Here is a 16,703-nt window from a genome sequence, read left to right on the forward strand (position 1 = left end):
ATTTTAAAGCTTAAGTCTCCATTTGTTGTAATTGCATGGAGAAGAGCTTGCAAACTCATTTTGCGTTTCACCACACATGATTGTGAGTAAATGAGGGGAACTTTCACTTGTGCATAAACTGTTTTTAAGGCTTTTAAGTATAAATGACTTAGAGTTATGTTCACAGATCAGAAGGTCGAGAAGCCCTGTCCTTTCTCCAGCCCTCGTATCTCTCTCTCTCTCTCTCTTCTGGGAACAGAGATATGATGGGATTGGCAGGAAATGTCACGTCAGTCACACACATCCCCAAAGAGACATGAAATGCAGCTGTGTCCTCAGTGCTTTCAATGTGCTTTTGTATGAACCCAGTAAAACATTACATAAAGGTACAGCACCAGTCAAAGGTTTGGACTGAATATTGTTCATTGTGACACTTTTTAATACTAAGGCTCATGAAGAAAAAATATTTTGGATACAGTCACAACTAAACTGTGCTTAGATGTATGCATTTGTTTGCAAAAACTTTATTAAACACTTTATTTTAAGGTCCAGTTCTCGCTTGGTTTAGTATTTAATTAAAAGACTTAAATGGGACTTTTAATGGGAACACAACTGAAAAAAGAAAAATGCCTCTTAAAACCTAATTTTGTCAAGTGATTTTGGGCCCGTAGAATCACTTCATGTCACTTCTCGTTTCGTCTCAATAAACTCCTAATTTCCTGCTTATTAATATAGTTAGTAAGGTAGTCAATTTTAGGTATTGTTTAGGATTAGGGATTTAGAATATGCCCATGCAGAATATGTGCTTTATAAGTGCTAATAAACAGCCAATGTGTTAATAATAGGCTTGCTAATTAGCAACTAGTTAATATTGAGAATTGGTCCCTGAACTAAAGTGTTACTACAAAAGATATTTTGTGTAATTTTCCAGTTAAAATATCTAAAAATCTTTAAAACAAGATAAGTTTTCTTAAGAAGAAACAATGCATGACATTAAGACTGTATATATATATATATATCACTACTGTATATCTTGGAGATGTATCTGTGAAAGCAGTTGTTGCCTTTGACATTATCAGAATGTTTTGTTATTTAATTATATCATAAATTTGGATTAGCACATATCCACTAGTCTAGTTTGAGTTTAGTATGATATTAAAAGACTTCTGTTTCAAATGGGACTTTTAATGGAAACACAAGTGACAAGAAAGAAACAAACAAAAATGCCCTACTAAATCTCATGTTATCAAGTGATTTTGGGCCCATAGAATCACTTTTCATTTCAGCGTCACACATAACTTGCTCAGAACCTTTCAAGAACATCCTGTCTGGTGTCAGTCCACATCGACAGCCCCGTCCAGACGCTGCTTCATACCCTGGCTGCACCACCAGCACAGAGAAAACAGATAGAGGGCCATGCAGGCCGGCAGGTTGTAGAGATACGCCATTATGAAGATCACAAACAGAAGAGCATACACAAGACCCTTGGCCGTGTGACCCAGCGAGCAGAATTCTCTCAACAGCCTACTGCTGTTGCCGCCCACCCAGGACAGGTGAATGCTGGGTAACGGCGTGGAGAGTTCATCCTCTCCGTCCAATTTCTGGGGTTCTTGAAAGTTTCTGAGGGTCTTCCCAAGCTCAAAGTCCTCCTCTGCAGAAGATTCCTTTGCAGATGCTGACCGAAGGAGGTGCCTGGATGGGTCAGTGCTAACTGTTGGATAGGTAGGTATGTGGGTGGGGGCAAATTTGGTGGGTGCTTTATTTTCTCCATCTGTGCAATTGTCACCCACTGCTCGTGAGTCCTCTATAAGCGCTTCTGAATGCATTTCATTCTCTTCAACACTAGTAGCTTCTATAGTCGTCTCATTCAGTCGCTCCTTCATTTTAAGTCCTTCGCTTGCCTCAAAATGCCTCTTTTCGTTTTTCAGGAGCTTTGTATTGTCTTTGTTAAAACTCTTGCTCGACGTGCATAATTCGTTCTCATTAAATGCCTTGCCTTGTATTTCTGCGCTGTGATCCGTAGTTGTCTCATCTTGTCCTTTTCTACCGCTTTCCGTGTCCTCTTCATGTAGTTCTCTACAGAATGCCCTTATTTCCACCTGCTCCTCGCTAGCATCTTTATTTATATCCTTCCTTTCTGAAGAAGATCCCTCGGCCTGTCTATTTGCGAGTGGCACGTCCATGATCCCCGTAAATGTCAGGGTGCCTTTGACCGCTCTGTGTGTGTTTTCTTTAACCTTTGAGGTGTCGGAGCTGCCTGTGCATTCTTCAGGTGAGATTACATCTCGGGCTTCTGAATTCTGAGTCTCGGTGTCATGTGTGGTTTGAGTTTCGTCCCTAGGGTTAGCTTTGGTCGTGTCTTGACTCAAAGAACCGCTTGTGGTCTCTTGATGTGGGGCTTGGCGGTCACGAGATGCCTCTGACTCGCTTCCCATCCTCTCTGGCTCCGATCCCTGGGTAGAACATGGTAGGGTAGTAGCCCTTGGCTCTTTCACTGGTTGGTAATCCACAACCTGATCTCTAGAAGGATTTGTGATGAGATCCTTTGATTGCTCTATTGGAACAGATTGGATAGTTTCCATTACTATCCTGTCAGTAGACTCTTCACTGTGGTCTTCCTCAGCTCTCTTGTCCTCCGTTGGGACTAAAACCTCAGGAACACATACTTGGTGCTGCATATCAGTGCTGTTAAGAAAAGTTTCCCAGGCCTCAGAAGCAGATATGGCTAGGTGATCTTCAACCTGATGTCTTGTTTTACTATAGACATCTGGAGGGTTTGCTTGGGGGGGTGTTGTTGTGGTACTGCCCCAATCCAGAGAAGGCAAAGGGACCTGGTGGTACATTAGTATTGGTGGTGTGTCCATACTGCATCCTTGTCGGCTGTGGACAACTGGCAAGTCAGTTCTGTTTGGTATAGACAGCATTGGGATGGATGTTGTACTTTCATCTGTGTTGGAATTACATCCCAACTGGGTTTCCATTGCTCCCTGAGCGAAGTAGTCCTTCACGCGAGCCAAACGAGCAGCTTGACGTTTCCTACGACGATCCACCTGTCAAAAAAGAGCCATGCCATGTTTGTAACAAGAGTCACTTATTCAGTGGAATATAATGTTATAAAATGCATCAATTTTTTCTTACTTATAAGTTACTGCTTTGCACTTAAAGAGATTGTTCCCCCAATAACGTTGTATATTTATCAGTAAACCACAAACCGGCAAACCACCCCTTTTACGGGCGAACTACCTCTCTAAATGTTGTTTTCTCTGCACCTCTGACCCTACCAGAGATTTGCAGCAGTCCTTAAGGGATTTGCAGGAATTGATTCCTGCTTCTTTCTCTGTTTTGTTCTCCCTGGTATGCCCGGTCTTGGGTGTGACTTGTTCTGGAAAAAACAAACAAACCTCAGACTGGTCTTCAGAATCGAAGTCCCCCATTCCCAGATCTCCACATAAGAAACCCACCTGAGATGTCACCACTCTCCTCTGCAGGTGTCGCCTCCGAGTAGGTCTTTTTACTGTAAATATAAGGCAGGCTTTCAATTACACTCACCGACCATATGTTCAAACATACAATCTCCAGTCAAAACACAGTGCTTGATTGGACAACCAGAGAAATACATCTAGTTTTATTGGGAAATGAAGTGTACATTTGAACACGTTTAACCATGTTTTTCAGTATACTGTAAGGTGTTAGGAGTCATTTTTAGTGCTGTCATGCAATTGGTAGGATGTTTTGGATGGTTGCCAAAGGTTGCTGTGTGATTAGCCTCCTGCAGTGCAACTATTTTGTTCTTTCATTGTACATACAGTATATAGATTTTTTTGGACAGTTTTAGAATTTTTGATAGTTACAATTCTGTTATTAATTACTCATTCTCACGTTGTTCCAATCCTGTTAGTCCTTCAGAACACATATTAGGATATTTTGATTTAAAAACCAGGAGTTTTGTGACACTGCATATAGACAGCAGATCAGCTGAAACATATTGTAGCCCAGAAAGATAGCAAGGGTATCATTACAACAGTACACGTGACAGCGGTGGTTCAACCGTAACATTATGAAGCTACGAGTATATTTTTTCTGCACAAAGAAAACAAAAATAATGACTTTTTTCAGCAATTTACGTTTATTCGTGTGCATCCCTCTGTTTGCAAACAAGCACATCTGGGTTCTACATCAGACCGGCTGTGTGATCAGTGCATCGACTGACACGGAAGAGAAGAAATGGTTGAATAAAGTCACTCTTTTTGTTTTCTCGTACGGTTGAACCACTGATGTCACAATGGACTGTTTTATCGTTGTCCTTACTATCTTTCTGGGCCTTGAACATGCTAGTTACATTGCTGTCTGTGGAGGGTCAGAAAGCTCTCTGATTTGATAAAAAATATCTTAATTTCTGTTCTAAAGATGAACAAAGGTGAGTAATTAATGACAGACTTTTCATTTTTGTGGGAACTAAAATTTTAAGCCTGAATTGTAAGTGTGATTACTTGGTAAAAGTAGCAACACACGTCTTTAGCTTCAACACATCTGAGTTATACACCAAAGTTCACATCCCTAACACTTAGTATGAGTAATAGAGATGATCCTAGTGTGTGTTTCTGCAGTGTTCCCCACCTGATTGATTTAAGGCAGCTCCTGATACCTTTTTGGTTACTCTCCTCTGCCAACTTCTCTTTTCCACTCTCTTTCTCTTTCAGATCACTTTTTCTTCGTCTTTGGTGGCAGAAGACAATGTAGTTCGTCCCTCCATTGTTGGCCCAGAACGTACCAACAGCAGTTTCGTACCTCAGACAGAACTCCACCCGCAACCCTTCGACCTGGAACGGAGGCATCAACGCGAGGTGGAATGAGAAACAGTCGGTCTCGCCATCGCTGGACCCGGGCATGTACTCTGCCAGCAGGTCGAAGTGGCTCTGCCAGCCGTCCAGAGTGACACGGACGTAGACGGCCTTGTAGAAGCAGAGGTTAAGCACGCGAACCATGCCCCGGATCTTGGTGGATCCAGGGAGCAGTTCGATGCGCTCCAGTTCCAGCTTCTGCTGCTGAAGCCTCACCTCCATGTCCTGGTGCAACGCTGGGACATTGAAGAGGCATGAGATGTAATATTCCCCACCCTCTCTTCCATCTGCATCCAGCCTTGATGAATCCCGGTTGTTGTACTCCTTCACAGAAACCAGGTCCAGACCGAAGGCATCCGCAAATGACACCTTTCTTCGTATGGCTACCAGTGGGGGCTCGTGTTCCACCTCCTCAGATTCATCTCCAGAGCATCCTTCTAATGCCCTGTCCACCGTTTTCTCCAATTGTACATTTGTCTTGTTGTTTTTCATTGTCTAGTGACTATATATTGGAGGCTCTAGGTTGCAGGAGACCATGGAGAGCACAAGCTCTTCCCCAGACAAGCCTGGGTAATGCTGGATGGGTAAAGTCTGAGATTACAACACCAACCGGCTGAAACCGTCACTTATAACGTGACTAGGCACAGAGCGTCAGGTTGCAGCTGAACATTGTGTAGTTGCCAGGCTTAAAAATAGCTGTGGGTGCTACCCAACTATGCTGGTCTTCCTGGTCACCAGTGTCTGGTCGACGTGGGACACTTCGATGTGTTCATGTCATCTGCTGAACTCTGCTGAACCTGGTAGTTTCGATTAAATGCTTTTGAATTATATATGTGTATGTGTTCCGAAACAACACAATGCTTCTGTTTGGAAATGTAGAAGAGAGTTGTCACGTGGGAAATTGACTTGAGCGGGCGATATCAAAGTCACTATAAGTTTTAAATGCTTCTGGTTTTTTCCCTGCATATTGGTTTCAAACACCTAGATGAAACTGCCTACAGAATAAAGACACATTTTTGTGAATTCTGTTCTTCAAACTAAGTTTTGCAGTGGTCATGTTTTATGTCTGCTGGCAAGTGAGCACAATAATAACTACACTGCCATTACATTCAAATTATATAATGATAATATGTCAGGTTAAGAAAGTTTTTTTTTTTTTTTTTTACAGTTTATATAAATCATTAAATGATTATTTCTTCTGCCCAAAAATGTTATTTTATTGTTTATGTATTGACTGTGTTTTTTTATTTTTTTTCTCAGAAGTTATACTGTTTTAATTTAGTTGAAAAGACTTTCGGTCTGTAATATATTTTAAATGCACATTAAGATGGCTTTTATTACATTCAGATATTATCTCATATTTCAGAACTAAAGCATTTTATCAAATAATTGTCAGTGATCAGTAGGTTCCCATTGTGACAACTTACCCTGTTGTGACAACCTGCTCTGCCATTGCACATAGTGTTACACAAGATCAGTTTGTGTCCAATAAACTGTATGTTTTATATAGCCAAGAGATGAAGGACTGAAATTATTTTTTTACTGCATTAATTTATAAAAATGTAAACCTTTTATTTTATTTATATGTGCTTTTGTCCTTTATTGTATAGTTATTTATTCAATATAGATCTTTGTGAGTTGTGAATTCCAGAAAACTGGGTTTGCTTTATGTGTTTTTGTGCACTTTCACAACTGACCACTAGGTGGGAGTATCTAACCAAAGTTGTGTGCACACTGTTTCAAGAGTCAAAAGTGAATTCCAAAACATTCCAGTAGGTGGCAGCAAACTCTTATGTTTCACGCAGTCTTCTCAAAACGATTTTCCTCCCTTAAAATCCTTATAGAAAATGCACGTTTTTGATTTCTTTGTGATAAAACTCATGAAATGGTGCATTTTCTTAATTAAATCTTTTATTTAAATGGCATGCATGTGGTGAAACGAAGGCATCAAATATTCTATTTCTGATCAATTAACACAACATTCCTAACACCCCTGCAGACATCTGGCAGATATTTGTTATCAGATTTTGGAAGTGTTAAAATGTTATAATAAAACTAAGTGAAAATCTGCTATATAGTGCATTTATATAAATATGCATGAACAATATTTTGATGATTTTCAAATAAATATATCCATCCTTTATACAAATTTCATATTTAATACAGGTAGTTTTTGATACCACAATAGGTAATGAAGATAGTAAATTCAGACAGAGGCAAGAATAATTAATTCACAAAGGGAGACTTGTGATTTTATCAATCTTTGATCCAAATATAATTTTTCCCGTTTTATTCATTTGAAAATTTCAAGGCAGTAGCACACAGTTACAGTTCACATACGATGCATAAATCACCATTACAGTATGTGTATCAACCAAAGAGCTACAGTAATTCAAACACATAAATGTTCAAAAGCAAACATTATTTCACAACATATGTTGATAACTCAAATAATATTTCATCACAATGAAAATATAAAAAAAAGACTGCTGATGATCTAAAGATGTTTTGCTTAAGGTGCATTTAAATGAATCTGGGGTGTGTGAACTGTTAATACATTTCATGCTCAATTTTTTTTTTTAAGTTATTTTAAAATAACATAAAATAAAGCCTGAATTTATGTTAAACAATTAAGGAAATAGAAAAGAAAGAAAGCACACAAAACATTTTTTCAACTAAACAAAATAATTATTGGTTGTTCCTTTGTTTCCAGCACACATCTTCAGATTCTATGCTCAACCTTTAGAAATTACACTTTTAATTACGTTATTTATTTCTGGTTTCATTTTATTTATTCATAATAAACAATATTATATATAAATATGTATTTATCACAAACACAGATAAATAGGAATTACAATTTAATAAAAAAAAATTAAAAAGTGAGTAAAAAACAAAAGAAGGGGAAAATAAATGATAGCACGCCACATTCCTCTTCCTTATCTCTACTGCTCTCTTCAGCAGATGAAACAACTGATATTGCATTCTTCTTATTAGTGTATTTAAGAGACTCGACAAACAAAACAAACTCCTTTAACTTCTAATGACTGTATTGTTTACCCGGCAGGTGGACATGACGTCACGTGGGGTCGCAGTACGCCAAAAAATAACAACAAGCTCGTCCGCGTTAGTGCCTCCCTGCATTCTAATAAGCTAGTCCCCCCCACCAAACTCGACCGATACATTGCGATGTATTGAATCGAGATACAAAAAAACAAGCCGCCGCTTCGCGTCGCGCGTCATGCGAGCGCATTCAAACAGGAGTCGGTGTTACTCGGGCGTTTTTTTACTGTTGCATCGTTAATAACAGCAGCACACTGACTGAAGACAGCAGCGTCTCGCAACTCCGAGCGGAGGAATATCAACAGCGCGTGTTGTGCGTTTGTTTTTTTAGCGCTTTTTTAAACCACTGACTCGTAAACACGCCAAACTTTGCGACCGCGAAGGAGGTGCTTTCGCTTGTTTTGGTGAGTTTTTGACGTTTATGCCTTTCATACGAGTTTGACTTCACTGAGAAGTTGCGGACGGCTTGTTTAGTGCCTGTCGGATGGTTTATTTGTTGTTTTGACAGTGTTTGTGTTGTTAGAGAGTTTGGGAGAAGTCAGTACTGTGATTCTGTCTTTATAAACAATAAACCTCCAATGACAGTTTTGGCATATTTGATTATTGCACGTCTTTTTATGCTAAGCAACTTTTCTTGTGTTTATTTGTGAAACGTTAGTATGCATTAGTTTGTTATTGAAAATAGCAACACAATTTCTATTTAACAGTAAACGGTTTGAGTTCATGCATTACGGCATCAATTGTAAACATCTGGAGAAATGTAACGTTACATGATCTATAATTGATTTCAATACATTTACTGTTTGTACAGTTATTATCAATATGAGTGTTTTATAGGTTTATAATTTTAAATTTTTTGTAAGCTTCTAAAAAATTTAAATTAAATGAGCTAATTTATTAATTGTAATGCACTCCTGCAGTAGTCTGTTCAATAATTTAGTTTTGTTATTTTTTGAGGTGTGTGCTTTCGCATAAAATTTAGAATTGTCAGATAATCACGAAGTGTAAAAAATACTGTATAGAAAGTGATATTTATTATTATATATGTAGTATTTAAGAAGTAACACACTCAAACAGTAATAAAGATCATAAATAATTTATAGTAGATTTTATTATTATTATTATTATTATTATTATTATGATTATTATCAAGGTTAACATTAATCTTACCATGGTTGCTTGCTCCATTTCCATAATCCAGAGTGAAATCTTCCTTGCTTTGGAGCTGCTCACAGGAGAGGTGAGTGTCAGGACGGTAAGGTTGATGTATTGGAGTGTTAATGGACAGCACTCCTCTTAAGACTCTACATCTACTGCCAGAACAGTTTCAGTGGGTTCAAGGGATCTGGGACTAAATCAATAGGGTACATGACACTTTTTTTTTTTTTTTCACTACTATACACAAGGTGTATAGTATTAGAGCTCCTATCATGGCTGTGATTAGCTCTGAGAGTTTTGGTTGCAGAAGCACCTCAGTTTCACTCTGGCAGCTGTGCAGGTGTGCATCACGCCGCTTCGTCACTCAATGCTGTGTCGCTTCAAAGAGGCCGTAATAGCAGTAGTAAAATTTCAAGCACACACACCTCGGCAGCTCCAGATGTGCTCTGTAACGTGAAGCCCGGCCCTTTGTTAGCCCCACGCAATTCTTCCCAGGTGATTTTAATTAGCAGTGTTTCAATGAGCGTGATGTTTCACGTACGACACGTGGCGGGAGGGAGGCACGGCTGACCCACGACAGGAAAGAGGGGCCTAAATTCGAATGATCCCGATGTTTTTGTAGTCACAGCCTGATTACGGCATTCATCATCGGCTGGGGTGTGTGCGATGCACTGCTTCGCGTTAAAAGGAAAAAGACACATCCTTTTAAGATTAATGTGTGTGCATTGAGTAAAATAAAATCATTTGTCTGAGTTAAGATGCCACTGCGAGCTGGTTGTGCCTTTATTCGTATCGAGAGTCATGTGGGTGGGACTGTTTCATTGTTTGAAAACATGAGTTTCATTCTTTCATATAGAGTCTTAATAAAATAAATAAATTGTACACCTGAACTTAAAGTTAAGGTGTTTTGAGGGTTTTTTGTTAGTTCTCATTCGCGTTATCACAATAAGCGGCATATTACCCTGTGTGTGTTTTAATATACATCTCTAAACAGGGTCATAAAACTCTAATGGCAATTAAGCCGGAAAGCCTTCTGTTTGTATCCATGCTAACTTCACAGAAATGTTTCCATGACAACCTCCATGCATGTTAAGGCAACCAGAGGTGATCAAGTCTTTCTTTTTTTTTCTTTTTTTTTTTTGGTTTTCATTTTCCCCCCTCCCTTTCCTTTCCTCTCGCAAGAGTGGAATTTGTGTTGACAGTTCTGGCCTTTAATGGCACTTTTGTGCCGTGTGAAAGTATTTGTTTACCGGGATCATATGCTGCTAGCTGTCAGCTTCGCAGAGATTGACTTCTCCGGATAAAAGACTGTATTACATGCATAAGAGGTCTTATGTGCTGTAATTATCCACATCATCCTAATGACGTCTGGTGTGCTTCAGTAACTAAGACACTGAGTGTTTCCTCTGAGGTCAGCTACTAGAAATAAGAAATTTTTTTTTTGTTGTTTTAAAGCATTGTTTGTCTGTAGATGTAATTTTTATGCTTATTTGATCAATTTAAATGTGTAATGTTTTGACTAACGGAATGTTTCTTTTCAGTCTGAGGTTACTATGTTCAGTCTAGACCTTTTGTTTGATGTTTTTTTGGTGAATTATTTTTTTTTTCCTTGAACATGGAATATAATCCCCAACTCTAGTCTTTTGACTGTGACGGTGCTCTTTCACACGAATGATATCACATGACCTTTATGAAGAGGTATTAAAATCACCCATGAGCATCTTATCTCAGTACAAATGCCCTTGAAATTGTTAATTGTATGCTTAGCTGATATTATCATTGCTGATATGTTTTTTCACCCTTTTTTCAATTTAAAGGCATGACAGGATGTTGTTGGCTGAAAGCACTGATTTATTGAGCGTTTTAGTCTCTGGTTGAGTTTAAACCCTAGTCGTTGTGGATGAAGCGGGGTGTCATTTGTAGTAAACGGCAAGGTCAGCCCCACTCGGACCAAACTTGCCTGTGGCCTGTGACCAGAGGAAGTGTGGAAGTTGACTTGATGCTAGTTTGCGTGATGCTGTTTACGCCAGGCTTAGTTGAAGCAGACTCTTTATTTAAAATTGTGTGTATGTGTGTGTGTGTATATATATATATATATATATATATATATATATATATATGTATGTATGTATGTATGTATGTATGTGTGTGTGTGTGTGTGTGTGTGTGTGTGTGTGTGTGTGTGTGTCTATGTATGTATATGTGTGTGTGTGTACACACATACACAAAGATTCTGCTTTTAAAAATAATTTAAAAATAATTTAAAATAATGATGCTGTCAGTACAGTAGAACCTGATTCTGACCTTCTAAGTGGAATCTCTGAGGACAATTCTGTTAGCAATAGAGAACAAAAAAAAAGTGTTTATTTGAAACACGTTGTGGAAAAACAGAGGATTTGTGACAGTAACGTCTCCTGACAGGCGTATTAGGCTGCAGAAAGAGCATCGGGCCCGAGGCTGAAGGCATATGGTGCTGCCTTCTGCTGGCATCCCTCTAGAACAAGTTGCAACACTGTGGCAGGGTCACAACGGGCTCAGGTTTGTTCCTCCTGCCCTCTCTAAATAATAACAGGGCAAATTAATGCTCCCTTTGTCTTTGACAAGGGCAGAGTGAATATTTTTAGTTTGACTCTTTGGCCCGAATTGTTGTTTTCTTGGTTTTGCTTCATGATGTTGTTGTTGAGTCACTGAGCTGACGTTATTAGTTAATGTGTTTGACCTTCATGTTTCTCTATTGTTTTAAAGGAATGCCTGATTGCTGTGCTTGACATTTAATTTGTGTAGCAAAATATATTTTATGCTTACAACACTACTTTGGTATTGCCATATTTTTTGGATGTGATAACAATAATACAATGTTTTTTGTTTGTTTTTGTTTTTTGGACCTGTACTGTTGTATTCATAATAACTTTGAATGGCTTGTAAAACCATGGTTTTTGTAAGAATTAATGCATTAGTTATTTTATTAGTGATCTTACAAATTTAGAATGTACTGTATATGGATTATGATTTTGTTAATCATTCAGTACCATGGTAGATATAAAAAACAATTTTTTTTACCATAATTTACCATGTTGCCACATGTGTTGTAAGAGTTCATGCAGATATCAGATATTATTGATATCTATTATCCGTTTCAGATTTTTTTTATTTATTTAGTTACTTAGATTCATCATGTGGTGGTAACCAAGGAGTACCATGGTAAATATTATAGTGTAATACCAACATTATACCATGGTACCACTAGAGTAGCTTTTTTTGTAAGGGTAAATGTAGAATAATCAGATTTTATCATTAAAATGTATATTATTTTCATTTACATACTTAAATGTAAATTCATAAATCATGAATGTGCATTGTTTAGTATGTATCAAAATACCACGGCATTTCTTCACTATATCAAGGTATGTCCACAATAGTTTATTGTAAGGTGTTTGTGTTGAATAATCAGATTTTATATTTATATTCTAGCCTCTAAATTGTTTTGACACCAATATGAATCTATAGCACAATAGTATTTTGAATTATGAAACACAAAGCATCCTTTCTGAACCGTAGCTATGACTCTGAGTGTGTGTTCAGGGGCCTGTGGGAATGTGTGTGCCGTTGTTGTGTTTGGTGCTCAGGGATGTCTTTTAGACTGTGGAGGGTTAATTATACTCCCACTGACTACCTCTTTGTCTTTGATAGGGCCACTTACAGCATATGGCCGCAGCAATACAATAGTTTATTTTTATGATATTTGATGAGTGGTTTTTAATTTAGATTGTCACTTCTGGCAACCAGCAGGGCAGATGGTGTAGATTTGAATGCCCATCAGAGCCTAAACACCCTCCAGGCAGCTGTTGCTAATAAACTTTTTTTCTCCATTGTTTTTTCCCTGTTTTCCCCAACGCAACACGTTTTAGGTCAAGAGGAGTCAAACCTGTTACAACACCTGTTTCTGCATATGTAGATCTGTTGTTTTGTCATTTCATTAAACAAGAAAAAAAAGGCAACAGTCCCTTGTGGTTGCAAATGCGACTGGCATCGAGCCCACTTGGCAGGGTGAAGACAGCGAGGGGAGGAGGGAAAGACACGTAAAAGACAACTGCTGTTTGTGTCACAAGACCGCAGGGCTGTTGGATGCTTCCGTGTGAGGATGTTTTCCGAAAGGGCCCCAGTGGAGAATACAGTCTCCCACCCCACCCCCTCCCCTTGGTCTTTTTCGTTCTCCGGAAGTTGAAACCTGGCACACGCGTGGCTGGCACACGCTCCCATTCAACCCCCTCCGCCATATTCCCATTGCTCTCTCATCATGCCATGATGTCAGAGCCCTACTCCGAGCCACATGTGCCGGTCCCGTGTGTGTGCTGCTTCTGGGGCTAATTGCGCTGGCCCCTCTTTGTAAACCGCTGGTGCATGCCGATTTGAACCCAAAATGCATCTTTGAACCCTCATATATATTCCCTCTCTCTCGTCCACCGCACTTTTTTCACCCATTTCTGGGGTAAGTTGTGGGATTTGAGTTGTAATCCCATCTGTGTATGCAGGATGCAACAAATATGGCGTGAAATTAGAGGTTATTCCTCGGCTTTGAAGATTACTGTCATCGTTGTGGCAAACACAGCTTTGTGTGCTCCACTGTTACAAGCGTCCATCTTACCTTGAGGTACACATTGTTATTCCACTACCTGGGTGTTTTAATTTGGCTGTTGATCCGCAAGCTACCCTGGGTTTGGCTCGGACAGCCTCCTGTTTGAGGGTCCCCGTTGTGTGCTAATCTTCCCGGGCCGCTGAGGTATCCTTCCTGTGATTTAGCGCCTCTCTGCAAGCCTCTCCAGAGCGTCGCGCCATCCCTCTGTGATAGGGAAGTTCATTAGGGATGTGCCTTTGATGGGGCAGCTTTTCATGTGACTGCGCTCTCAAATACCTTGATGTAGAAGCTTAAGAAGCCATTGTGCCGCAAGCGCGTCTTATTTAGATCTGCATAGTAAATCGACCCGAGTAAATACGGGAAGAAGCAGATGGAAGCAAGGAGATAAGGCCTAGACGAACAATCACATTTGTATTTTGTTATGATGTTGACAGCAGCTAAAATTCACTAATCTAGCGCCACTGATCTGCATTTCAAAGAAATCTCATTTAGCAGCAGGGAGGATAAAGTTCTTTTCATTGTGGTCGCGCTTCTTTTTTTTTTTTTACTTGTATTCTTCGTTAATTTATCTGCCGCAGATTTAACGTTGGGCCGGGCGCGAGCATGCTGCATGTTGCAAAGGGGATCTTAAATACCCTGAAAGCGGTAACGTCTAGACTGTGAACCGGGGGTAATTACACGTCCGCTGATGAATGGAGGGAGTTTGAAGACTCATCTTTGTTCGGGGGGCCTGAATTGCTTGACTAGCACTGATAAGGGCCGTTCGGCCCTCAGTCAAAATATATTACGATGGCTTCCACCTCCTAACACGGGAATGGTATTTACTTGAAAAGGTAAAAAATGATTGTGTACTGTAATCTGACTTGTTCGCATAATGTCTTCTTTCATTTACACACCCCTCAGAGGGTCCGGAGAGGTATTCCTGTCCTTGATTTGAAATAGTTTATCATGACTTTTAATGCTGGGATTCATGAAAATATCAGACAGTGGCATTACGACAGCCTCTGCTAATGTAGTATGTGTGTATATTATTTGATAGTATTTAGAGATCTCGAATTGAAACAGGTCCACGATTGTGTAAACCCGTCACCACGAGGTCATGTGAACTAATAGCATCGGAAAAGTCAATTTAAAAGGTCAGTTTTCACAGTCCAAAGACATCGCGGTATTAACACAAACTGGAAATGAGTTGGGAATGAACGGAACATTAACAAGCTTTTTATATCGCATTTCATTTCCAGAGTTTGTGTACACGTGCACGCGCAAAAAGCACAGTCTAATCTAATTTTTATAGTAAATCTTTCATTCAAATGTTGACTGAGCAAGTGAGCTTAAATATACTCTATTTGTGCTCCTGAACCGAGTGTACTTCCAGAATAACAAACACCATATACGTGCATGTATAATTGAGTGCGCAAGATGTGTATCTTAATACTCGGGCTAATAGACAGTTTGTGCTATTTCCTCTAAACACTCAGTCTCAGTTTGTAACACCTCCTCAAACACAGGCGGTTAAAGTAATGGCAGTTTGTGTTTGCAGAAACGCTCTCCTATGCAAACCCCCTCCTCTTTTTTTGTACAGTTCAGGGAGCACATTCCATGGGATCCTGAAGTTGTTAGTTGCCTACAGGGGTCTTTGGAATTCTGGGACAGAGAGAATCCGAAGCCATTCGGCTGGTTTGTGTGTGTGTGCGTGTCCCATACTGTAGCTTCACAAGTGAACTGTACTCTTCAAAAAAAAGAAGTAATATGTTCCAACTTGCAGTTTTTTTTTTTTTTTTTTTTTTTTAAATGAGGTGAACTGAGCTGCACACGCTCATTTAGTTGAACATATCTGTGAGTGTCAGCAAAAAAAACGGCAGAAGCCTCGATGTAAAGTTTGATTTATGTTATCTTAGTTTTAACCTGCCAGGCATGGCAAGCTGTTTCGAGGGCAAAATATTTTCCCTCATTTCTGACGCATATTATTATTCCGGGTGTGATGTGTGTCAGTATGAAATTCAGACGAAGGTATCGGAGTGCATTTAAAAATGTACAATTGAAAATTTTGCTATCTGAGTATGTTATAATATATTTTTTTGTGTTTGTTTTTTTGACAGATTCTTTTATACTTGGACTCGGCTCTCCCAAACAAACGGACATCAACTGAAAGTTTCCCCTCAGGGTAAGATCGAAAAACACAGCTTCTCTTGTACTTCTGTCAACACTTTCATCTTTTTGGCAGATGCACTCTTTGAAAATGAGATAAAAAAACTAGAGTGTGATCGTACACAACTGCGGCACATTGACGTGAAACGAGCCCACATCCAGTTATTTGATTGACCTGTTGTATTGATGGAGTGTGACAGACTTTGTTGTAATTATTTTGCAGTGGAGATGAAAAATTATCGCGTGACAAATTGTAAACCTTGTCTGTCATTGCAGTCTCCTTAAATATCACTGACGACATGCTTACACTGTCATTTTTTGCTATTTTACCACGTTTATAGCATTTAAAAAAGTAATTTGCAAAAAAAAACATATATATAATAATAATGCATGCCTCGGGGGAAAAAATATGTTACAAACATTTCCCATTCTGTGTTGTTCAGGATGAAACCTGGTATGGCCATTGCTCATAGCGCAGCAGGAGTACTCTGAAACCAAGGCGAAAGCGGTGAGTAAAAGCAATCTTTAAAGTGCTAATTTACATGTTCAGTCTGTCTGTCTCGGCCATAATTGATATGTCCTCTCAAAAATCACTTCCATTATATATTCCATCAACCACATCCTGAGAGGAGCGTTAATAATGAGGAGTCCGGGGACCTCTTAAAGATTCTTGATGCATCATGATAGTCGAGAGAGTCCACTTAGTTTCTGACGGCCTCGAAGGTTGTGAGGTTTCACGTTAAAGGCAGTAGAAGTCAAGATAAATGTATTGTGGTGCATAACCCAGCAGGTAAAGATTTGAAGCATGTTATCCAGCTCCCTCCGGACCTTCATTGAAGCCCTGATGATGGTTTTGTCACCAAGTAAGTGAAAAATAC

General features: G+C 39.2%; 2 protein-coding genes across 5 annotated transcripts in view; one reads left to right on the forward strand and one right to left on the reverse strand.

Annotated features, from left to right (window-relative positions):
- Window positions 1–337: 337 nt before the first annotated feature.
- On the reverse strand, window positions 338–5,438 carry LOC113058606 (uncharacterized). Of its 3 annotated transcripts, none has more exons than XM_026226656.1 (5): window positions 4,597–5,438; window positions 3,441–3,493; window positions 3,325–3,361; window positions 3,261–3,270; window positions 338–3,029 (listed from the first exon to the last, which is right to left on the reverse strand). In XM_026226656.1, the coding sequence occupies exons 1-5, from the start codon at window positions 5,310–5,312 to the stop codon at window positions 1,314–1,316; spliced, it is 2,532 nt and encodes an 843-aa protein (XP_026082441.1). In that variant the 5' UTR covers window positions 5,313–5,438; the 3' UTR covers window positions 338–1,313. The 3 variants fall into 3 exon arrangements, with proteins under 3 accessions (XP_026082441.1, XP_026082448.1, XP_026082433.1); XM_026226663.1 differs by having other exon boundaries at window positions 338–2,362; window positions 2,423–3,029; window positions 3,261–3,361; window positions 4,597–5,436; XM_026226648.1 differs by having other exon boundaries at window positions 3,261–3,361; window positions 4,597–5,436.
- A 2,305-nt stretch (window positions 5,439–7,743) lies between these two features.
- Window positions 7,744–16,703, forward strand: part of LOC113058622 (forkhead box protein P2-like) — a 97,529-nt gene continuing 88,569 nt past the window's right edge. The window contains exons 1-3 of one of the 2 annotated variants that reach the window (XM_026226684.1): window positions 7,744–8,287; window positions 15,777–15,841; window positions 16,269–16,333. The gene's annotated coding sequence lies outside the window, so the exon portion shown is untranslated. The remainder of the gene's footprint in view (window positions 8,288–15,776; window positions 15,842–16,268; window positions 16,334–16,703) is intronic. The other variant, XM_026226721.1, reaches the window with a different exon arrangement.

Source organism: Carassius auratus, chromosome 4, assembly GCF_003368295.1.
Source record: "Carassius auratus strain Wakin chromosome 4, ASM336829v1, whole genome shotgun sequence".
Classification (NCBI taxonomy): Eukaryota; Metazoa; Chordata; class Actinopteri; order Cypriniformes; family Cyprinidae; genus Carassius; species Carassius auratus.